Below are 24753 nucleotides of genomic sequence, written 5' to 3'. Positions count from 1 at the left end.
CTCACACTGAAAAAAAAAAAAAAAAAAAAAAAAAAAGAATCCATACCAAAAAAATTTATATATAATCTCTCCTTCTTTAGTTATAGCATTTCTTAATAAATCAGTTTAATGTCAATGTGATAATATAGGCAATCAAAAACAACTGTACTTTAAAAGTACCAATTCTATTACAGAAATTGATACTTACATCAAGAAAGCTCACATCAATATGCAAATCAATATCTACATCATCAATGGCTCCGTATTCCCTGAAAGCAAAGAGTAACATTAGTTTTGTTTTGTTTTGTTTTGTTTCATTTTCCTTAAAAGATAGTGTGTGGTGAGTTGTTTTAATTAGAAATTCCATCACCAGTTCTGATCCCTGATTTCCACAGACGCCACAGAACTGACCATGGGTATGAATTACTACCTCAGTGTAGCTGGGCTGTCACTTGCTGTGACCTATGCGTACCACAGAGCTATGTGTGTGAATGCATGTGAATAAATAACTGCAAGAGTTGCTCACTCGAGCGTTTTCAAAGTACTCCAGTCTCCCCATGTGACTGCGTTTTCATCACACTCTAAGGTTGAAGAGCTGCTTCTAAAGGAAAGAGAGGAATTCTGGTATATGTGGGGGCAGGGGGAGGGATGCAAACACAGCAAAATGCCCATGAGATTTCCTTCTGTGCAGCCAGTGGTGGTTCAGAAATTGACCCAGATGCTGTGGGACCTACATACCATTGTGTTTGTGCAGGTAGCTATAAAAGTTTAATATGTCAAAATGAAAGTAATACACATGTGTTCCAAATGAAGGCACTATTAAAGACCATCTTTTGTACAGCTCAAGTTAAAGAAATAACACAAAAAACACTTTTAATATTCTCCATATATACATATCTACACTTCTGATATGCCTATAAAATTATAAAGTTTCAAATACTACCTATAAGGAGGAATATAACTACAGAAATAATGGCAATGATAAAAATGACCAGTGTTTATATTAAGCCCTTATGTACCAGAAACTTTCCTAAAAACTTCATCTACATATGATTATTTAATATTCAGAAAACAGGGCTGGTGATTTAGCTCAGTGGTTCCACTACCTGCCTCGCAAGCCCAAGGTCCCAAGGTCAATACCTGGTACCAAAAATTTTTTTTTAAAAAATAAAAGTAATTATTCACAAAACATTATGACAACTACTACAGTATTATTTCCACATAAACAGAGGCCCATAATCATTATTGCTCTGCAGAATGGCAGGGACTTGAATACATGTATTCCAGTTCTCTAGGAACCCATCAAATTGTTTCAATATTCAAAAACTACCGTTTTGTATTAGAAACCAGGTTACATATTAAGGGATAATCTCATGAGGTCCTCATCATAGATATGAGGCCAGTGGAGGAGTCAGGCACTGAATCCAACCATATGCAGCAATATCTGATAAACAACAAGGATTCAGTAAAACTTCCTGTGTGTTACATATGGAAATAATACATATAAAATACAGAATTATGGCACATTTATAGGGGCTGGAGTAGAAAATGGCTTTATGTAACTTAATGAATAAGAAAATCTAGGAGGTTTTTTTTTTTCTTGATATCTATAACCAATAAAAGGCAGTTTATGCATTTGAATAAAATAGCTTAGACTCTGGACTTTCTGGATTTTTCTCCTTAAAAATATCAAAACATTAAGTATATTTTAATGTTTTATAAAACTGAACATTTTAATTTTTAATAGCAATATTTTTTTAAAATTGCATTTTTAAAAAGAAAAGTATTGGGCCGGGATTTAGTTCAGTGGTTCTGCCACCTGCCTCTCAAGCGTAAGAACCTGAGTTTTATCCCCAGTACCAAAAAGGAAAGAAAGAAAAGTATTATACTAGCTTACATATTTTTAAAAAATCACAGCATCAGAATATATGCTTCTAATAAAAGATAATTTAAAATTGACTGTGAAATCATACAGAAAATGACAAGAACAAGGACTGAGAAAATGAGCCATTTCTTGTATGTCTTGAATTCAAGGTCCAGTAAACTTTCTCTGTGAATAGTAAAGGTTTTTCGGGTTATATATGGTCTCTTGTCATGATTTTTATGCAGTCTTTTAAAAATGCAAAGCCCATTTATAGATAATGGATTTTCCAAAATAGGCCTTATAAGTCACTAATTATAACCTAACGACCCTGCACATAGCAAGTGATTTAAATATAGTAGGCCAACTATTAAGTGCTACGCATGTAAAGAATCAGTGCAATGACAAGGAGAGCTGATAATAATCAACAAGGAGAAATGATAATAATCAAAAGAAGTTTTGGGAAGTGAAGAGGCCTTAGTAAACACCATTCCATTTGCAGGAGGCAATCTCAGGAAACTAAGGCAAATCTGTTCAGACTTTTATCTGGCTCAATGTTTGCAAAAGTAGAAATTGGAGCCGGGTGTGGTGGCACACAACTGTAATCCCAGCACTTGGGAGGTTGAGGCAAGAGGATCCCTGTTGTGTTCTAGACCAGCCTGGGCTACATAGTGAGTTCCAGGTCAGTCTCAACTACATAGTGAGACCCTGTCTCAAAAAGGTGGGGGGGCAGAAATTGGAAACAATTCAACTAATATCCCCAAGCAAGATAATATTTAATTATTGCATGTTCATGAAAATTGCCTATTGCTGATGATACAAAAATACCATATTCTGGAAGGAATGTTGCTGATATACTCTTTTCTAAACAACCAGATTACCAAAATAGAAAAAAACAGCATTAAATTAAAATGATTTAAAAACTAGACACAAGACAGTTCAAAAAAAGAGTATTTATATGTTCACCAAAGACCTCATTCAAATTTTATAGAAAGCGTAATGTTTCCTAAAAACACAGACCTAACTTCTGATTAGAAAGCTGATATAGAATCATTACATCAAAAGCAAGAAGCAAAAAATTGCATAAAAAATAATTTCTAACACCATAATCAATGATAATTATTGGTGATGTCTTTTTCATATATGGCACCCAAAGGTTTCTGTCCTATGGTTTTTCTTCTACTAGAGTTAATATTATTCTATATTGTAGAATATTTTTCAAAACCCTAACTTTAAATGGCTGTATGTATATAAATACAGTTGCATAATAAAACATTTTGTTTCCTTTTATTTTGTTATGTCTAACAATTCTCTGGATAAAAATCTATGCACACTTATATTGTCATGGAATAATTTCTAGAATTCCTGATTCAAATAAATAGTATGACTTAGGGCTGGGGATTTAGCTCAGTGGTTCCGCCACCTGCCTCACAAGTGCAAGGACCCGAATTCGATTCCTGATACCAAAAAAAAAAACTAAATAGTATGACTTAATCTAGGATTACTGATACATATTGTTTAGTTAATTATTTTAAAAGGTCAAAATTTAAAACTGGCCTTGCTGGTGACCATTCCCCATGTCCTTATCAGCATCAGATATTTTATTTTTCTCAACTTTTCCAAGTTCATTAGGGAGAATTACTCTTTTATTTGAATTTATTTACACTGGCAAGACTCTGGTCATGTTTGGATACAACGAGAAAAGAATCAGTGATTTTTTTTTTTTAAATCAGTAAGAACCTTACCCAGTTATTTTGCTCATACATAGTTTTTCAAAGCACTTGAACAGAAACTAACAAAGTTATGATTAGAATGTGACACATTTCATTTTAAAAGTTAACTATAAATTTTAAAGTATTCTAGGTATAATTTCTTGAAAACTTTTTGTTTAAAAGTTAGCTTTTAGTTGGACACTGGATAAAGATGTGGTTTTTCTATAAAATGAAATAGTACTCAGCCATAAAGAATGAGAAATTAGAGTCATTCATAGGAAAATGGGAGGCATATTGAGGTCATACTCTTAAGTGAAATAAATAAGATACACATGTGTAAATACCAAATAGTTTCTCTGCTGTGAAAAACTAAAAGTGTAAGTAAGATCCAAACTGTATAACTGATAATGTGAAATAGGAAGAAAAGGGCTAAAGGTGTAGGGGAAGTGGGAAGGGTAGGGGGAAGGGAATAAGGGAAAAGAAAAAATATGAGAAAAGGCAAAAATGGAAACAAAGTCTTTGTAAATAGAGGAGGGTGGAGGGGTGAAGGGGGCAGAAGGGGGAAAATGACAACCAAGACCTGTCATGTAAAGGTACAAGATCCCAATGATGAATGTAACTGTACTATATACCTAGAATGTACCAATAAACTCAATGAGAGAAAAGTTAGCTTCCTCCAAATTTTAAACACAATTTAAAAAAAAAAAAAAAAAAGGCGGACGGGCATTACAAGTGTTCTTCTTCACCATAGCAGAATATGAAAACAGGATTAAAAAGAGGTTGAAGCCCTAAAGGTTTGCAATTAGCTGGCTTCTGCAGGTGTAAATCTGTAAATAGTTACTTGCTTTGTTTTTATGCCACAGTTCAAAGAACTCACAAATGACACTGCATATATGCAAACCCACTTCCATTGTGATGCCCTTTTTATATAATGCCAGTAATTTCAAGTTTCCCATTGCAAGACTACAGAGCGTGATTACAGTTTGTCCAGATGCAGCGACCCAGTCAGTCCTCAAGATCATTTCTATATCTGAATAACTTTGAGTAGCCCAGGATCTCATGAATAGCAAATGCAAAATCAAGTCCAGTATTTGATAGATGAATGCAACTTGAGTTGTGCCTGTGTCCTGAATGCAATACTGGGTTCATAATAACTCAAAATAATTTCACATACTGCCTACATTTATTCCCTATGAAAAGACCACATCTAACTGAATTTAAGGTTATGTTTAATAGGAGGGAAATAACCCAGAAATGATATGCTACAGTTGTTTTGCTAGGGAATGGGGGGTCTGGAAAGAAATCCTGCACTGAAGATCTCCTAACAACTAGTGAGACCTCCAATTCCAGGTGAGCTACTTTTCAAGTCTATATAACTTTAACCATTTGATTTGGAACATTTACATGTGCCCTAGATTAGTTAAGCTATGTATGAAATAACTATGTTAATAGCTTTTAAGAATACTGTTAGAATTGTTAACAATTCACTCTCCTGTTTTTAATGGAACCAATCAAGAACATCTTCACCGACATGACATTCACATGTTTGTTCACAACGTATGTATGAGGTCTTATTAGACTATCTGTGGTCTTCCTTTCCCTGTAATACTATGCTAGGCATTAGTCATAATATAGTCACAACGTATGTATAAGATCTTATTAGACTATCTGTGTTGGTCTTCCTTTCTCTGTAAACTACAGCTTACTCACTGTACTTTTGGAATATTTTGTATTACAATCTGGTCAAAAAGAGGTGTGATCATGCTAGTTAAGAAAAATGTATTTTAAATATCTACCTATTCCTCATAAGCTACCAGGGAAATAATGTACACACACAAGCTTCACTGCAGACCTATATGGTAGTCTGCTTTCCGCAACTGGGTGCTTAGATTTTTAAAAGATATTTCGTGAATAAACACATACCTTCCTTTGACATCTGAAGCTCAACAGCTTGCCCCTCTCTCTCTGCGTGCCTATTCGATGTGTGATTTTGCCCAGTGTGGGAGAAATGCTTGTGAATGGGCCAAGAAACATGCAAGCTCGGTGGTCAGGAAGACATTTTGGCAAGACCAAAGCGTTTACAAGATTGTATCCAAGGTAGTTACAAATTTCTCTGAAAAAACGATGGGACTGACAAAATTTTTAAAATTAGCTCCAGATAACAAAGCAATCTGATCTTTTCTAAGATGGAATAATATTTCATGAGAGATACTGAGTAAATTGGCGTTACAACTGCGGTCATCTTATACGGCCCTGGTTTTGCTTACAGCAAATCTAGGCGTGGGAACAAAGAGCAGTGGCCAGGCTGTGATCATCTGAAGTCCAGATCTGGATCATGTTCCTTTGTCTTTGGAAAAATCATCTCCCTTTGGTGTTGTTACCCTGTGCGTCTCCTGTCACTGCTTTCCTGATTTTCCAGTGTCAGGCTGTTTTTGTCCTCAGCTCAGAGGCAGAGGGTGGAGAAGCAATACACTGGAAAGAAGACCACGAACTCCCAAGCCAAAAATCTCCTTTTGATGAACGACATATTTCAATGTGGGTTGTTACGCTGTGGTGACAAACCGCCTCAAAATTTCAGTGGCTTAACACAAAAAAACAGTATTTCTATCTCACTCACACATAAAACTGCAAGGGTGGGAGGGATCAAGGTCATCATTAAGGAGTCCAGGAAAAATACTCTCACTCTAGCACTTTATGTGTACATTTCTCTGGCCAAAACATGTCCTCCCCCAATATTAAAGGAAACAGAGAAAACAGCCCTACAATATTCCAAGAACAGGACAATCAGAAATAGTCCTGTAAATAGTCCTGTTGGCTACTACAAATACAAATTCAGAAATCCTGAGAAATTAAAGTGGTTTCTCTGGATTTATGGGGGCTTTTTCTTGCTTTTCTCCTTTTCTTTCCTTTTAGAGACATGTTGTTACCTTTGGTGAGCATGAGTATGGTAGTACAAGTTCCTCAAACCACTAATAAAACCTCACAATTCTTTAGTTCCCTAAGCACCGACTCAAAAAGGCATCGTCAGAGTTGTCCATCCATTAAAAAAGTAATCAAAATGCAGAAGAGTCATAATCCTGGGAGCTTTCAGCCCACACTAGGCATTAGTCATAATAAAAAGGTTGGATTACTCATACGGTTTCAATTTCTAACATGAAAGACAGCATGATCATAAAGCAAAGGTATCTGATGTGCTCCGAAGTATTAAATTTCACAAGGAAATTATCAGAATTATTTCTTGCCTGACCAACTGAAAATTCTCTGGGTTATAATTCCTTGACTTTCTAAAAATATTGATCCACAAACTATTTTCAAATGACATCAAAGTGACTTTATAGATATATAATCATGGGGTATATTTATAATGAAAAACACATACTAACGTAATGCATTTTCATTGCATAATTAAAGGTGGTCCATATTCAGATTGATCACCAGGTTTCTGTTCTGCCAAGGTAATGCACTTTCCCATACAACAGACCACAATGTTAAGCAAAATAAAATCAGGAGAAGGTTAAATATTGCATGGCTGCTCTTACGTGAGAATCTCAAAGTATAATTTCAAGCAGGGAAGTAGACCTTTTGCAGATGTGAAGGAGATCTAAGAATGCATGGAGGGAGAGAGAAGGAAGGGGAAAATGGAAGGGAAGCTGTAAGGACTAAGACAGTGTGTGTGAGTGTGTGTGTGTGTGTGTGTGTGTATACACAAACGCATTCGTTATGTATCGCAAACATGTACTAATAAAGAAATGTTAAAGACAACTACAAATCAGAATTATCATCAATGTAATCACTTTGTTTTTGAATGATAGGTCCAGAGACAGCTGTTACTGCCTGTTTGAGTAAAAAATCCTCCACATGGCATTTTTTCTATACCTTCTTTACTCTGCTTTTAAGAATATTTTCCCCCTCAATCTAGGCAGTTATTCCCCTCTCTTTAAAAAAACTCAGATGTGGTTAGCTTCATTTCTCATTAGAGGCTGCTTTAAAAAAAAAAAAAATGACCCCACATAGCCCATTGTGCATATTGAGGTACTTTTGCTCTTCAAAGTCCATTAAGTTCTTATAAGCCTCAATTAAGTAAAAGAACAGCTAATTAAACAGTCTGTTTTCAATAGGCTTAGGACTTTGCACAAAAGACAATTCCAAAATCTTATGCCTAACTCATCCCCATTTTCCCATGTCTCCAACTCTCAGTATTTGAGACTAGAATGTAAATTCATTTTTATTTAAGTAAATCAAACTGCTATTGTTTTTAATACCACAAAAACTAATTATTTTGGAATCGTCCTCTACAGAAAACCTAGAGCACACACAAATATGGCTTGTATTCATCCTAAACTGGATCAAGACTGTTTTAAGTAAAATAGGCACAGAAAAAATCCAAATGTTAGGTCTTTCATCTTATTAATCTTCCAGACATTTAAGTTTAATGCTAATAAGTACCAATATTATTTATAGTAGAAAATACTAAAACTAATCACCATAGGTGCTTACTAAGTGCTTGGTGAGAAAACAATTTCATAGAAACATGACAAAATAAATGGAGCCTGGATGACATGGAAATGTTTTACAAAAACATCTTTAAGTATCAAAGCAACCTAGGTTTTTTTTATCACGATGCACTAAGTACCATAATAAAAATATATATTTTGAACAAAATACTTGAATGTTATATTCTATTGTGAGTTTAAATGCCCTGAAAAACCTCTTATTTTAGTGGGTTGGTGAATTATTGTTTTAAAATTAAAGATGTAAGCTTATAAGCAAACTTTAATTACTGTACAAATTAGCCATTCTTTTGCACAATTTCTTTATCAAAAGCTCCTACTGCCTTCCTATATTCATTATACAACCCTACTAATAACCACATAGGCTAATCTGGAGCCATGACAGATATCAAATGTGAAATTATAATAGTTTAATTTGCAAAAATTTCAAAGTTTACAAGGATTTGTTTTTTTAAATATGATCTTATCATACTCACTCAACAGAAGACAAGAGTCAATGAAGATCTGGTACACAACCCCAACTTACTTAGGCTGCAGGTGGTAGTGTTTTTTTGTTTTTGCAATTAAAATGAACTTGGCAGTTATAAATTATAGCCACGCTGTACTTCCCAATTAAAGATATTTGTTCACCCTTTCAAAATGTGTGTATTCCCATCAAAGAGAATAATGTGATCAGCTCTATTCAGAGAAACTGCCACAGAAAAACAATCAAGAAATCACCCTGAATGCTGTATTTCATGTATTTCTCATGCTATGCTAAGTGTCAGGAAAGAATGATTATAAAAGCAAAACAAAAAAAAAAGAAAAAAGCACTGTCTCAACATGCACAAAATTCAGGCTAGAGAGGGAGAGATAAACCAATAATGAGAAGACATGAGAAATTCAATAATCACAACAAAAAGCCCAATATGTTGGGAGTCCAGAAGGCAAAGTAACAGTAGAGATTCAAAGAAGAGCCAGAGATTCAGCTCATTGTTTCTGCTGCCTGCCTCGCAAGCACAAGGACCTGAGTTCGATCCCCAGTACCAAAAAAAAAAAAAAAAAAAAAAAAAAAAAATCAAGACTAGGGAAAACCTGACCTTACCTTTATACTAGGGTTTGACAAGAGGCAGCAATAGGATTTGGAGGGAATGTTCTTCGACAAGAAAGATGCATGTGCAAATGCCTGACATTAGGAGGGAATCCTGCACACCGGGGTGCTCTGCGTAGAAACAGGGCTAGAACCAAGGTCAGGTCAGGAGAGGGAGCTACAGTTCCTTGATTTAGGCCGCACTATTTAAACTGTGCGTGGTGGCACATGCCTGCAGTCTGAGCACTAGGGAAGCTGAGGTAGGACGACTGCTGTGAGTTTTAGGCCAACCTGGGCTATATAGTGAGTTCATGGCTAGGCTGAACAACACAGCGAGACCCTGTCTCACAAAATCAAAATAATAAATACATAAAAAGTAAAGACTACACTACAGGAAAAGAGAAGAAAGCTGAAATGAAGAGATTATATTTCTGTAAGCTAATTTAAAGGCAAAAAGTCTTTCTTTAATATTAAAATTTAAAAAAAGGTAAGAAGGCTGAGGTCTTTTGAATGATTAAATGTAATAAATTTTATCACTAAGTATTACATAATCACAAAATAAAATACATTATCACTGAAACACTATATAAATTTATTCTTTTTGTTGAGGACCAAATCACAAGGTGATAGACACCAGAAGTTTTACATTACTTAATTTATTGTTCACAGCACTGTGGCCTGGATTTATAATAAAACATGAGGCCAGCTGGCCAAATCTACTATAGTAATTACTTATGACACTTCTGAGAAGTAGCATTTCTCCAAAGTATCCAAAATAACTACCGTCTTTAATGTAATCAATGAATCGTTAGCCACACGTACAAAAAATTCACCAAATCATTTTCTATAAAGATACGCACCACAAAATTTATCACACTTTCACATGTAACTGACCTCAAAAAACTGCTTATAATTTAAATTAATTTGTATTCATTGAAGGCATTTCTTTACCTGAGAGAAACTGCATTTGGGCCGTAAATCTCTCTCACCGCTGATAAATCGGCTTCTAGCTGAGGGTGCTTGTGCAGTTCCCCATCGTAGTTCACCTGGAAGGTGATTCAGAAGTGACTCGGGAGTGAGCAGCATTAACACAACCGAAATGCAACAATCTCCTGGACATGTCCCCCAGTGCGTTCTGTGGGGCGCACTGAGCTTTGTTAAAATCCAAGATAATTCAGTGGCACTTTCATTGAAGTTCCTGTGCTACCTATGGCTAGTATCACATTAGATTTACAAATTAAAATTAGACAACTTTAACCCTGAGAAGCAAGCATTAAAACAAGGGAATTATCTAGCAGACACTCTGCAAAATTTCTGGAATGAATAACTAGACCAAAGAAAAGCATTTTATGTTCTCTCTGCAAGAACTAGTTCCATACACAAAACAAAGCAAAAACTGCGAAAGAAATGCTTTGTATTACCTTAAACATTATATTGGTTGAAGAATCATTTCATTAGGAAAAAACCTTCCCAATACTAGAAAGTTACTCCTTGAAGAGAATAAACTTAACTTTGTCTATATCTCTAATATCCTGCTCAAGGATCCTCCATTTTATTGTCCAAGTTATAAAGGACATTTCATTGGAGGGATTATATAAAGAGAACGCATCATATTTATAAAATCAACATGTTATCATTACTCTGACAAAAATCTGATGAAATACTTAATCTATGTGGCTGTCCTATTTTCATATTTAAACTCATACTTCTTCATGTCAATTTTTCAACAGTGGAGGCAATGACAGTGAATCCAAATAAAATAAAAAGGATGCTCAATAATTAAGGCCCATCGAGCTTTATGAAAACTAACCATCTTCTACTTTAAACAATCGGTGCTGTTCGTAGAAGTGCCATCCCATCAGAATACTGAGTGTGATATGTTTAAAACATGTAAAAATCCAAAGCACAATAAAATGTTACCTACAAAACCTCATTAATGAGTTAAGACCATTTCAATGTAAATAATTATAATACAAAGATTTCCAAGAATAACCTTAACATCTGAGAATATGTAGAAAACTGAAAATAGCTAAGTTACACAGATATTTTGGTTAATCATAGGATGCTTATCCGTGCCTATGAGTCATAACTCTCAGGCACAGATTTCCGCTACGACAAATGTGGCTGTATGAACCAACCTTGGGCCTGGGGATTGAAGACGGTTTACTTACCTGTCCTCCATAATAGAATTCTTCAGAATCATTATCTCCTTCAGAATCTTCTTCCACTGTACTATTTTGTCTTGATTCCTAAAATAACAGAACAAGAAGACAATTTTAAGTGCCATACTAGTTTGCTTTCTTTTGCAGATAAAGGAGCAAGTGACTACATTTTGTGACTACTACATGGATTTTATATGTAAAGTCTCCTTGGTGAAGTACAATCCCAAAACAAAAGACAGAAAGTTTTGTGGATTCACTTAGCTCTATTTATTATTCAAATAAGTTTTCTTTCACTGACGTATCAGCACTTAATATTTGGGTGTACATTAAAAACACATGTAATCAACTATATCTTCAGCTTTGCTCTGATAAAACATTTTTCAAGCTCATACTAATTCAATTTGGGGGCGTACTGGGGATTGAACTCGGGTTGTTGCGCTTGCCAGGAGGGTGGTGGTACCACTGAGCTAAATTCCCAGCCCGCTAATTCAATTATTATTAAAAAGTTCCTCTGTATTATTTATCTAAGACAGTTAATTTCACAGTCAACTCTAAACAGCAGTCTAAAAGAAAAGAAACTCTGAATGCAATAAATTATGAAAACAGGAATCATACTGTGAAAGGAACTTCCAGTATACAGAAATTACTTGTTTAACAATTCAGAAGTATATTTAATTTAATAAACTTTACCTTTAAGTTTGAGTTTTTGTTTAACCAAATCACATTTGTTGTGTGTCCAAAGTAATGAAAATCCATGGTGGTATCCCTGGCGTTGGCCTTACTAACAAAGTTAGAAGGAAAAAACCAGCTTCTCTTGGATGCGGGAATTGACTCCTCCATCCAGTGTTTTGTCACCCTTCCTAAATTTTAAGTTCTTAAGAAAAACCAAATAGCCAAGAATAGGGACTTTGGATTTTATGAATTCTTTTTCTGATCAGCAGCAGTTCTTTCCAGACAGTGACTCTCATTACAGATTTTTTTGAAAGGGACTGGTAGTGCAACATGAGTAGGAAGAAGGGATGCACTGAATGCACTCCGTTCAGGGAAGAGCTACTGCCCGACTACACTCACTTTGCCTAATGTCTTAGTATTTATTCAAACATTCAAAATGTATTTTTCAAAAGGAAAGAGATGAATGCCCTTTCAGACATCAAATGATAACTACTTTCTGTGTATTTTGACTTAAGAGATTGTGTTTAAATAACAAATGTTATCAGTTCAATCAAAATTGTGTACAGCCATGTTATATAAGATACATAAGCATTCTGCCAGTGACTATAGTATTAGATGAAAGAATATAGATATGTTTTGAATGCATTTTATTTAGATTTAAATTAAATAGTTCTATTGCTTTAAAGAAAATTTCCTTCTTAATTTTAGGTCATTCTGCTAACCACTCAAAAAGTTTAGTCATGAGCTTAACTTTCATTCACCATATGCAACTAATCTAAATTAACAGTAAGATGTTAACTACAAATACCTAGTAAATTTAAAACATATCTATGCTGTTTTCAAAAAGTAAGACATATAACTTACATACCTCCCCATTTTCCTTTTGCAGTTTGGATTTTATGGATAAGCAACAGTTAATGTCATTTGTTTTTCTTAACTCTGAAAAGTACAAGTTGGAAAATTATTTTAGTTTTCACCAAATTATTTACCAAATGTTAATGAGTTTCCATATTTTAAAAAAAAACCCGTTAGGTTATTCCCTCTATAATGTTTTCAAATTTTATGGTTGGGAAAAATCACAATATGAAAGCTATTCTAGGGCCGGGGATTTAGCTCAGTGGTGGTTCCAGCACCTGCTTCACAAGTGCAAGGACTGGAGTTCGTTCGTTCCCCGGTACCCCACGAAAAAAAAAAAGAAAGCTATTCTGTCTTTTCAGTGAGCATAAAAATGGTTATGCAACTAGAGTAGCAATAAAAAGTTTTCTTCAACTGTCATATATATGATGGTATCTTCACCGCATGGATTATACATTAAGTTCATCTAGTAGTGTCACCGGAGGAGGGAAATTTTTGTATATGAGCAACTGTGGATATAATACATTTAAAACCAGAGTTTTTTTAAAAAAGTACTATAAACTTACTCGTTTCAAAAATTATTTTTTAAAAAATTTCATGTACTTTAATAAGTTTACATGGATAGTCAGACTTATAGGCAATAAAAATGAATGTTTTAAATAGAAACTTAAAAAACAAGAAAAAGCCCAAAGCTACCTACAAGGGGAAAAAATGAGAACCAAGACCTGTCATGTAAAGGTACAGGATCCCAGTAATGAATGTAACTATACTGTCTACCTAGACTGTACCAATAAATTCAATTTAAATTTTTAAAAAAAGAAAAATTAACTTAAAATAAGAAAATACCATGTTGCTATTACCTGTTGCTATTCTGTGAAAAATGACTGGAATTGGCTCTGTTGTAACTAGTACATCTTCATCGTTTTCCGAACTTGACACATACGTATTGTCTGCAATGAAATAGATAATTAAATGCAATCACCCACAAAAGTACCACTTTCATAAAGAACAACTCGTATCCACATCACTTTAGTCTCAATTCGCACAAAGCACATAAAAGACATACTGCTACTTTAGACTTGGAATGAACTGCACTTTTATACTTGGAGGAAGTATAAACTGCCTCTTCAAAGATATCTGCATCTCTGAGAAATACAGGTTTCAGACAGAACCAAACCGCTTCATTTCTAGTATCCCATGTGGAAATGAACCATCTGAAGGCTGACTGGCTGCTCAACTCACTGAACTGGGTCCTGCTCAGAGTCCGTAGATACTACGGAAAGTAGAATTACTGAGTGGAGAGAGAAAACTGAAGAATATTTGGTATAATAAAAAACAAGATTTGAAGTCAGGGCATCCAAAAATGTGAGATGAAGATTTTGTTGCCATCATGCCCTCTAGATTGCTCTACTGTCTGTTTCTAAATGATGTAAGGTCACCCAATTATTACTCTCACACAAATTAAGCTAAGTAGCCAGGGGATTTAGTAGTTCAGTGGTTCTGGTGACTGCCTCACAACCACAAGGACCTGAGTTCGATTCCGGGTACCCCCCACTAAAACAAAAGCTAAGTAAACTGAGTAATATTATGTAAATTGAGTAAAAAGCACTAAATTAATATTTTTATAAATTTACCATTTTTCTACAAGCATGGTAACTTGATATGACACTTCTATCGCTGATGTCTGCAGAGCATCTGTAAGACCACTACTTAATGAACAGTTCACTAATAATGGTCCTACAATGCACCCATTGATGACTTACTAAATGCTATAAGTAAAACATCCAAAAAGTAACACAAACATGAATACATTTCTTCTAAGTGTTGCGATGACTGAACAAATGTATGTCAGAATCTTTCTGAACCACATTTTCATAATATTGTGTCAGTACACAGCGAACATGATTTTTAATTGATAGATACCTAAGTCATTGCTTTGTTTAAAAAAAAAACCTCTGTACTACTTTTAGAACTGAATGAATGGTATGTATGCACAGCTTTCCTGCGAGTCTCTCAACAAAGCATAAAGCTTTAATAGTTATTTCGCAAGGTGAGAAGGAATAGGTATCAATTATATTTGAAACAAATCAAGTTTGCCACACTGTTCTCTGGTAAGTGTTAATCACAGATTCTGCTTTATTTTAGTTTTCAAGTACTATTAAAGAAGTTACGAGATTTTCACATTTATCAAGTGGGTAACAGGATGAAAAATTAGATTTAATATAAATTTACTGTACATACTGCTTCTGTATATTGGCAAGGAGGCTAAAAACTTATCAAAAGACTCGTCTGCCAGTAATCTCATACTTTCAGGCAAATGTTAAGACCTCTCCATAAGAGCCAGGCTTTTTTCCTTTGTTTTGTTTTTCCTCAACTCTTCCCTCTTCCTGATTCAAAGGTATTTGCTACTATGCATAAAGGACTCTGGGAAGCAAATGTTAGGAGAGGGTTATTAAAAGGGACTTTATTAAGGCAATGACCAGTAACTAGAAGGGAAAATCTACAACAGTCCATAGAGTGGACAGCTGCATGCAGTATCACAGAATGCTGGAGATTTTATTTTTAAAATCTTGAGGTAAGCAAAGTAAGACAATATACTTAAGAAAATATATTAAGTAGCTCAATCTAAAGGATTTCTCTATTAAAATGTCTTACATAAAATAATATACAAACTACTCTCAAATTCATTATAAAAGAAAAAACACCTTAACTATGAAATTCAGGAAGGAAGTTTAAGTAGACCTGAAAGCAGTAAGATTTGATTTGAGAGAATATAATTTGGTGAATATGTGTTGAATTATCCTGAATGAAGATCATAATTATTCCTTCAAATGTATGCTGAACTAAATTCCTGTTCTCCCTAGCACTCTGGGAGGCTTGAAGCAAGAGGGGCAACTTAAGTGAGCTCTTGCCTCAAAATAAAAGTTGAAAAGGACTGGTATGTACTCAGTCTGAAGGTCCTGGGTTCAGTCTGAGATTTGCCCCCAGTATGATTCATTTTTAGGAATTACAGTTTTGTTTTTGGTTTAATTTACCCCAAATAAATATTTTCGTAGGTCTTACGAATATTATCTGTTAAACTGTCTTTGGGACAGAAGCCATATTGGATCACAGATATACCGTTTAAAGGACGCCAAAAGAGCACATCACTAGATGTTATTTCTGAAAATACTTTTTTTTTTTTTTGCTAAGACTTTGAACATAGCCACTTTTAAGAATAAAATAATACAATATAACTAAAAGTGAAAAACAGGACCCCGTAACAATCATGGAAGAAAAATATGACAGTCGCCCTAGGACAATCCCTAAAATGACGCCGGACTCAGAGAGTTTCTGCTAGTTCTGTCAAATGGTCAAAATATACTCTAGTTCCTTCAGCAACATGAAGCCTATAATGCCAAAGTGCATGACAAAGCACAAGTAAGTTTTACAGGTCATTAAGGTTCCCATTATAATCTGTCATTTGATTATTTAAAGAGGATAATAAACAATGGTAACTCAACCAATGCCAAATAAAAATTTAATAAAGATTTAATATGATTAATGTTTTGTAAAGGTAGGTGAGAAACAGAATGATAGTGTTTTTTCTGAAAAGTATGCTGATTTTGAGAAAAGGAACAAAACTGCCAGCTTTCATATATACTATTAAAAATTAATCCAGACGTTCTAGCTAGTGCTAGGAGACAATGGAGATCTAAACACTGGAAAGGAAGGGCAAACATTTCTGTATGAAGTTGTCTGAGAAGTCAAGCCTGACAGCTAACAATTCTTAGTACAAATATATGGACAAAAAATTCAGTAATGGCAAAAAATATTATCGTATTTACTCTCACTTTGAAAAAGCTTACACAAAAGCACTACTACTACTCCTTCTACAGAAGCAAAAAGAACTCAGAAGTGAATTGTAGGCCTTGTTGGAAAACTGGGCTCTGAGTATTTTGGTGTAGTAGATGCATCAATCAGTTCATGAAAAATCATGAACAATACCTCTTGGCCACAAGAGGGAGCTAAACATGTGGACCGCTTGGTTCCCTAAAGACATTGTCTATCGTGTCAGTGCTACAGAACAGTTCTCCTTGGGGTGTTGGTTGGGCTTTTATCCTTGGCATTATTGCTAACATTTCCACTTGAGGTTTGCACCTCCCGTGGCTGATATCTCTGCAAGATGCCTGGAAGAGACACACCATAATTATACTATTTATAATAAATAATGGGGTTTTATTTTCCAAGCAAAATTAAACATTCGGCATCCCAAACACACTTTCCCATAAGATAAGGGACATTACCACCTTCAAAAAAAACATTTTTCCTTAGAGATACTTATTGGTTCTTCCTGAAATAGCTGCCTAGAACACTTCTATTACTAATAAGAATAAGCATGTACTTAATACAAAATAATAACCATCATACCACTGTACACAGTTTTACAGAAATACATGGAGTGCACAGCAAAATAACAGTAATGAAGTTTGGGATTTGCAAAATTATTTTAAAGTGTAAAATGATTAAATGCTTAATGAAAAATGCCTATATCAATTTACTGATTAGTTTTTTAAATAATCTAAAATGTGTGTGCACACACATATACATATATATGTGTACATACATATATACACACACATATACACAGAAATGGCAGACTAAATAAAGTAACCGTTTTTTATGCAGGGCCAAAGGATGTTTCAATACAACTGGTTTAATTCAGAAAACCTTTAATTGTGATGATGAAAGAGAAAGGTGGAGACTGGAGCTATCATCTGAATGACTTCTCACTGGCAAATTATTCTGATTCTGGACTGCGTCTTAGAGTGAAATGTGTACCCAGCAAGCAGCTGACAAGAGTTCTACTCTACAGCTGATAGGTGATAGGTTTCTTCTGCCAATGCTTTTTACAGCTCATCTGATTCATTCATGTGTGTGTATACACACACACACACACACACACACACATGTTCTGAAGGAAAATATATTTGTAATGACATGAATATTTATAATAAAAAAATAGAAAAGCATACCTGGGTAATCTTCAGATACATGTACTGAGTAGGATACACTGTTAAAACAAAAAAGACTTAAGTTACTACAAAGGTAGTCATGCTTTTACAAAAAAAAAAAAAGTCTGTTCATTTACAAAGATTTAAGTATAGAAAAATAACAACCAAAATAGAGTAGTAATATAACACAGGAAAGTTAACATTCACTTTTACTGAGTCTAAGTGAATCTTTATAGAACAATCTTCTCTAAAAAGATACTTTTTGGTATAGATAGGAACTTTTCATTTCAGCAATGTCTAAAATTTTCTCTTCTGATCATTTATACTTAGATTTCCTCCCATTTAATGCATACACAGAAAGAATTGTCTTGGGGCCACCTGACACAGAAAACTCAAAATTGTATTACACTGTCGTCCCTACACTGTGGAAGCACAAGCATACATGCATGCACTCACATACAAATGGCTGGAAAAGCCAAGTGGAAAATGAAAAGGATTCAAAAATTCAATTTAAACCTAGTATATATAACCCAAAAGAAGCGCTACAGAGGAACAAAAAACAGAATGGACAAATAGAAAACAAACAGTGAATGAAGCCATACCAATACAGGCATTAAATGTTAATGAGCTACATGGTGAATAAAAGGAGAAAAGATGGACAGAAAGGATTAAAAAAAAAAAAGATACAATTCTCTACTGTTTTGGGGAGATACATGTGAAACAAAGACAGAGACCGAGAGTAAAGCATGAAAAAGGTCCAAGATTTAAACAGCCTAAGAAGATTAAAAACAAAAATACAAAGGGATCATCACACAGAATGACCTAAGATCAGTTCATCACAGAGAAGGTGGAACAATCATAAATATGTACGCAGCCTAGTGACAGCTCTGCAAAATATACAAAGCAAATTCGACAGGATTACAGGGGAAATTAACACAACCCACCAGAGTTGGGGGAACTGATGGAGCCACAGAAAATCCAAAGCGTTGTAACTACAGGATACCAAGACATGTCGTCCCACGGTCACACAAATCCGAATGGGTGATGGCCGTGGTTCACCAAAACTCACAGACTCTACTGAGTCCTAACTCCTTGAAAAAAACAACTGCCTCCTATAACTTGTGACTGGATCTAGGGCTTTGCGACTGTGCTTACAAAACACTCCATTCCTAGGCGAGCACAAGGCTCGAAGATTCCACCATTCAAATACGTGGCATGCTGCTTAGTCTTTGGAAGAGTTTAAATGGAGACAAGAAAGACCATGTGTGTGAGGGGGATGGAAAGATGCTTAGTAAGGAGGCCAAGTGCTGAAACACTGCTCTTCCTTAAAGTGTATTTAATGGTTCAATTAGTAATTCAAGCACTTTTGCTAACATATTAATAGCCTAAACATTGTGTTCATGACAAGTAATATATAAGTAGAAAAGGAACAGAGGAGCTGAATGCTCGTGACTAATTCAGACAGAAATGGAATATGAAGCATAATAAATATGACTGGACAAAAGAAACTTGAACATATTAAACATGTGACATATTAAGCGCATGACAATTTGTTTAACTTTTTAATTTAGAAATAGAGATTCACAGGAAGTTCCCAAAATGGTAAAAAAGTCTCATGTATCTTTTTCACTGGGTTTCCCCCTTGCTTAAACATTATATAACGAAATACAGGAAAACGACAAAGTGTACAGGTAGCATTTGATTTTACATCATTTTATCATACATGCATCACACATCCAGGATCACAAATCAAGACACAAGCACTACTGGCTGAAAGATTTCCCTCATGCTATGGGAGACATCTTTCAGCCTAACGTTCCTAACACCGGGTAGCCATTCATCATCATCATCTCTATAATTTTATTATCTCAATAATGTCATGTAGGGATAAGTATGCTCCAGGTGAGGGAGAGTTCTTTGAGAGGGATTAATGGCAATGTGTCTTTTGCTGTAATAAAATTTTTAATTAAAAAATGTTACATAAATGGAAAAATATGAGTTTGAACCCCAGTATAAGATACAATTCATATTTTGGACTAAATCACTCTAGTAGGCAACATTTAGGATAAGAAGAAAAGACAAGATCAGAAACAGAAGCTATCATAGTAGTAACATGAGCAAATATCAGCGGGAAACTATGTAATAGGAGCAGAAAGGCAGGAAAAAATGGCACATGTTGGACCCAAGCCAAGACCCCAGCTTTGGAAATCATGGCTCCAAATCAAATAACATGAATGAAAGACAAAATGGCCATGCCAGTGGTGCCTGACCAAGCTAAGGAAAATATGCACTGAGACCCTAAGTGTGTTCTCCCATGATTTTCTCACTTACACAGCAGGACTGCACTATGTGAAACAAAGTTCTAGAATGTCGGGGCACCCCTCTGATCTGGCGTTGCTGTGTGACAGAAGCCTGGCGTCTTGCCAGAGACTATGCTGAGCACTAAGCTGAATTAATTCCCAACAGCCTTCCATCTCAACAAACAGCAGTTGGCTTCATTTTTCATTCAAATCAGTGTCTAAATACAAAATGAGGACTTAATTCACTCCGTCTACCTTCACTGAGTGAGCTTGCTAGGAGTTCTGAGTAAGACAAACAGGAGTCAAACTCTAGCTTTGGGCCTTACCAGACCTGTGGCATAGGCAAAGCTACAAACCCTGGCTTCGATCGCTCTTCCGTGAAATGGAAGAACCACTACCTTCATCTTATGCTGTGATGGTGTCTGGCTTAACAGGCGTGAGGGACCCAGGACAATGATAGGCACAGAGCTGCAGGTGCTCAGAAATTTTAGTCAGCCCCAGTACAAGCAATTAAAATTTACAGGTGAATTTTTATATGAATGAATATTCTTTAGGAAAATCAATTTACTTTAAAAAATATACAACACCTTATATTTCTCGATGACCAAAGCTGACACTGATAATTTTGCACTATAGTTGTATCATACTCATAAGAGGACGACACGTTCCTACACTCAGGACTATATCTAATTTTTCAAAAACAAAAGCCCTGAGAAATGATTCATCAGCTCCTTGTGCTACAGCATTTTCTTGGTAGAATACCAGAAGGAAAATCATCAGAGCTGTAAAATCCTCATCAGTTTCACTTTGTGGCTTACAGAGCTCTGAGGGAAGCAATCTAGTACAAGCAGCCATGGATGATTACACTAGAGGATCGTATAGGTCGGGCCAAAAGCAGTGCAAAGAGCAAAGCTTAAGGAGTTTTAACAGTGAGGCTAGTATTGCTGTGCATAATAAACACTATAAAGCAGTGGAAACTGAAATAAGGTGAAACTGAGAAGAAAGCAAATTCTAAGGCACTCTGGATTCTTGTTGGGGAAGGGAGTCTGGAATGTTCTGGATGGGCCCCATCATAAGCACATTAGAGAGCTCTGTCGGGAGCTCGGGTCAGTCAGGAACTGTTTTGTATACACTTATTGGTGCAGTGCATTGCTAGGGCTTCCTAAAAGTCACAGTTTGAAACTAGAATCTATAAACTATTTCTCTCAGATCCTTAATTTTCAAACGAAATTGTAACTTCCCCTTCTCGCTCCTCTGAAAACATCCAGCTCAATGCAAGCCCTCTCTGTGGACCCAACAGGCGCAGAAGCTTGGTCTGGAGGAGCCTCCTGGTCATCAACGTTTGCCTAGTTTTGCATTTATTCCAACGGTGTATGTTTGCTCCTGTAACTGCTCCTATAACCTAATGTCATTCCCATGTTTAAACTCGCCGCTCAGTTCTTTCTTTTTTAATTATAAGACTGTTTTTTCATTAGGTTTATCGGTACACTTTAGGTATACAATACAATGACATTTATCGTTGAAAATGTGTACCTTTAAATAATCTTTGTTCTTATTTTTTCCCCATTCCCCTCCTGCCCTCCCTTCAACCCCTCCCTCCCACCCTATTTGCAAAGACTTTGTTACCATTTCTTTCATTTTCTCATATTTATTCCATTCCCTTCTCTCCTTTTCCCCAACGCATTCCACTTCCCCTTCCCCTTTTGGATCTTTTCTTTCTATTTCATATTGTCAATTATACATTTTGATCCTTATTTACACTTTTAGTTTTTCACACTAGAGAAACTATTCAATATTTACATGTGTCCTGTTATTTTTATCTTACTTAAGAGTACAGCCTCAATATCAGCTCTTTACTATTCTGTTCCTTCTGAAATGTCTGCCAAGAGCTAACAGATAGTTCTACTTTGCAGTTGTCAACATCAGAAAGTTCATCAAGAGTCGTAGAAGGCAGGTGGTACACACCTATAATCCCAGCACTGAAGGCCTGAGGCAAGCTTCAAACCAGCCTGGGCAATGGTGACTTAGTGAGACTTTTCATCTAAAAATCTCAATTTCTCCAGTAAAATAGACTTGCTGCTTTCATCTCTCCCAGTTAGATCAGACTTCACAGAAATGATGAAATTACCAAAGCATTCTAGCTAATGGCAAGCAATGCTCCACTCTAGGGAAGATGATTGTAAGTACAGGCAACCCTCCACATTCTTTATTCACTAACAAATCAGCCACTGAAACCTGAGAACGGATGAACCATACCTCACCCCCACACACCCCGGAGCTTACAGCAGAAATTTCAATCCTGCACTCAGAATTCTGTTCTCCTGGTTCTTCAGGTTGAAAAAGAAGCTGTCCTGCTATTCCTCTCGCCCAGCATCGACTCTCACCATCTCTAACCACGGGGTGATTTGGAGAATTCTAGAAGCTGGCACTGATGCCTTTCTGTGACGGGTTAAATGCCCAAAAACATTTATGTCCATGTCCAATCCACCATCATCTTCAATTTCCAAAAACATTTTCTAATTATCCAGGTCAACCAGCTATGGCACTGGCGTTCTTCGACACTGTTAGCAACCATCTTTAGGCCACTTATCCAGGTCTCGGCATTTCTAGGGCCCTGTATCCTCCTTTACTAAAAATCTTCACATCACCCATTTCTCTAATGAGCGATTTGAAGTTGTGCAGAGTTCCATGGCCTCACTTTCTATCCGTAATTGTTACCACACTCCAGCTCTTTCGCCTTCGTTCCTGCTCTCTAATATCCTCCGACCATCCTCGCACTCTTTGCCCCCGCCCCGTCTGGGTCCCTTGGGGCTTCGGTTCCTACTTCGCATGACGGTAGAGACCTCACTGCTTTCTCCACACCTCTTTGCTGGTATGAAGCCACTACCCTGGTCCCGCATCCCACCTGCCTGACGCTATAAGCTCCAACCAGTTGATCAAGTCGTGTCAGACACTGGGCTATTAAATGCAGGCTCTGATACTGCTGAAAAGGACAATGACACTGAGGGGCCTAGCGCCACATGGACATGTGGTGAGAAATACTACAACTCTGCCCAGTAGCCCCAAAATTTGTCCTCCACATTCTTTCTACTATCTTTTTCACCCCCAGATCTAAAGCCTAATAACAATCTCTCTTTTTTGCTATCATCCAAATACTTTATTTACGGGGGATTAAGCTCAGTGGTGCCTCGACCTGCCTCGCAAGCTCAAGGTCCTGAGTTTGATCCCTGGTACCAAGAGGCTTTATTTCCACATTAAGATAAAAGAGATCGCCGTATGACTGCTCCCATGAGGCATTCACCCACCAACAACCACCTACAAGCTCATACAACACTTAACTTCACACACTCAGGAAGAAGGAAATGTCTGTCCTGTAATGTAAGACTAATCCACCAACTTGCTGTGCAGATCCCATAAACTCACACTCCACTTAGATTTTGTTAATGCGATCTAACAGTTTCACCATTTGAAATTTAGTGACAAAAAGTGTAGCCCCAAAGATTTTAACAGTGGCACCTTTTTAAGATAAACAAATGAGTTTATAAAAATACTACAGGCACCAAAAATAGGATTACATAAAGTATCACATGCACAAGAATTATAATACCAGCTAACAGAAAAGATAACGGAAGACAGTACTTTTGGACACAGAGGTTCCTGATACACTGAAATAAATACAATAATGTGGTCAACTGAAATCTATTTCCACTGAAAATAAGTAAATACATATCTACTATAAACATACACCACAGAAGCACAGCTTGAAAATGGCAAATTTTATCTCATGGTTCATCTTATATGAGGTAGACATATAGACAAAATAAAATAAAAGAGACAACAGGAAACAGCGAGATACATTTTGCAAATAGGAAGGGAACCAAGAAAAGGAGGGAGGGAGGGAGAAATGAACTAAGACATGCTGTGCACATGCACCAACACCTTGTGGTGAATGTAATCATTATGTACTGCAAATATAGGTAAATAGCTAATGAAAATTTTAAAATTTATAAATAATTTTTGTTTTTTGGTTCCTGGATAAAAGGAAGTCTTTATTTTTCACATGCACCTGTTTTCTATTGTGTGTAACATGAAGGAACACAGCAGTAATGTTTAAGCGTCTGTGTACACTACAGCCCTATTTAAAAGACAATTTTTTAAAACAGTGATCTACACTATTCTCACCACCCACCCACTTGCATATTCACAGTACAGTCTGCCCTCTGTCCCTCACTCTGCACCAGAATTCCGCTTCCTGGGGTGGCAGCTGGACTTTATTTCCCAGTCCCTTTCTTACATTGGCACACTGATGCGTTTAATAAAAATGAGAATACTGTGAAACCCTCCATATCTTTGGGCTCTTCCTAGGTCTTAAAGACTCACGTTTAGATGCTTTCCAGGCCATGCTTACTGCTCTTGCTTTTCACTGTGAAAATTTTCCACTCAATCCATGAGAATCTCCTACAGCATAAGCAGAAGAAAACTCAAAACACTGTGTTCCTCCACAAGGAAGATGTACCTTCTTTTTTTCACACTCCGGCCAATTACCTCACAAACAAATTAAAGCCAACACAGGCAAAATATAGCATAATCTTCTTTACATTGATTTTTACCTCACCAGGTTCAATATCAGAAGATTAC

General features: G+C 36.0%; 1 protein-coding gene across 3 annotated transcripts in view; it reads right to left on the bottom strand.

The window, feature by feature from the left end:
- Positions 1 to 24753, bottom strand: part of Parp8 (poly(ADP-ribose) polymerase family member 8) — a 175544-nt gene that overhangs the window by 61519 nt on the left and 89272 nt on the right. For all 3 annotated transcript variants that reach the window (XM_010644012.3, XM_010644011.3, XM_010644013.2), the window contains 6 exons: positions 17837 to 17874; positions 13682 to 13771; positions 12835 to 12905; positions 11304 to 11381; positions 10084 to 10178; positions 188 to 248 (listed from right to left, as the gene is read on the bottom strand). In XM_010644012.3, the coding sequence (XP_010642314.1) occupies positions 188 to 248; positions 10084 to 10178; positions 11304 to 11381; positions 12835 to 12905; positions 13682 to 13771; positions 17837 to 17874 (433 nt within the window). The remainder of the gene's footprint in view (positions 1 to 187; positions 249 to 10083; positions 10179 to 11303; positions 11382 to 12834; positions 12906 to 13681; positions 13772 to 17836; positions 17875 to 24753) is intronic.

This window comes from Fukomys damarensis, unplaced genomic scaffold (genome assembly GCF_012274545.1).
Source record: "Fukomys damarensis isolate Sample0158 unplaced genomic scaffold, DMR_v1.0_HiC HiC_scaffold_1, whole genome shotgun sequence".
Classification (NCBI taxonomy): domain Eukaryota; kingdom Metazoa; phylum Chordata; class Mammalia; order Rodentia; family Bathyergidae; genus Fukomys; species Fukomys damarensis.
This window is presented reverse-complemented; position numbering and strand designations above follow the sequence as displayed.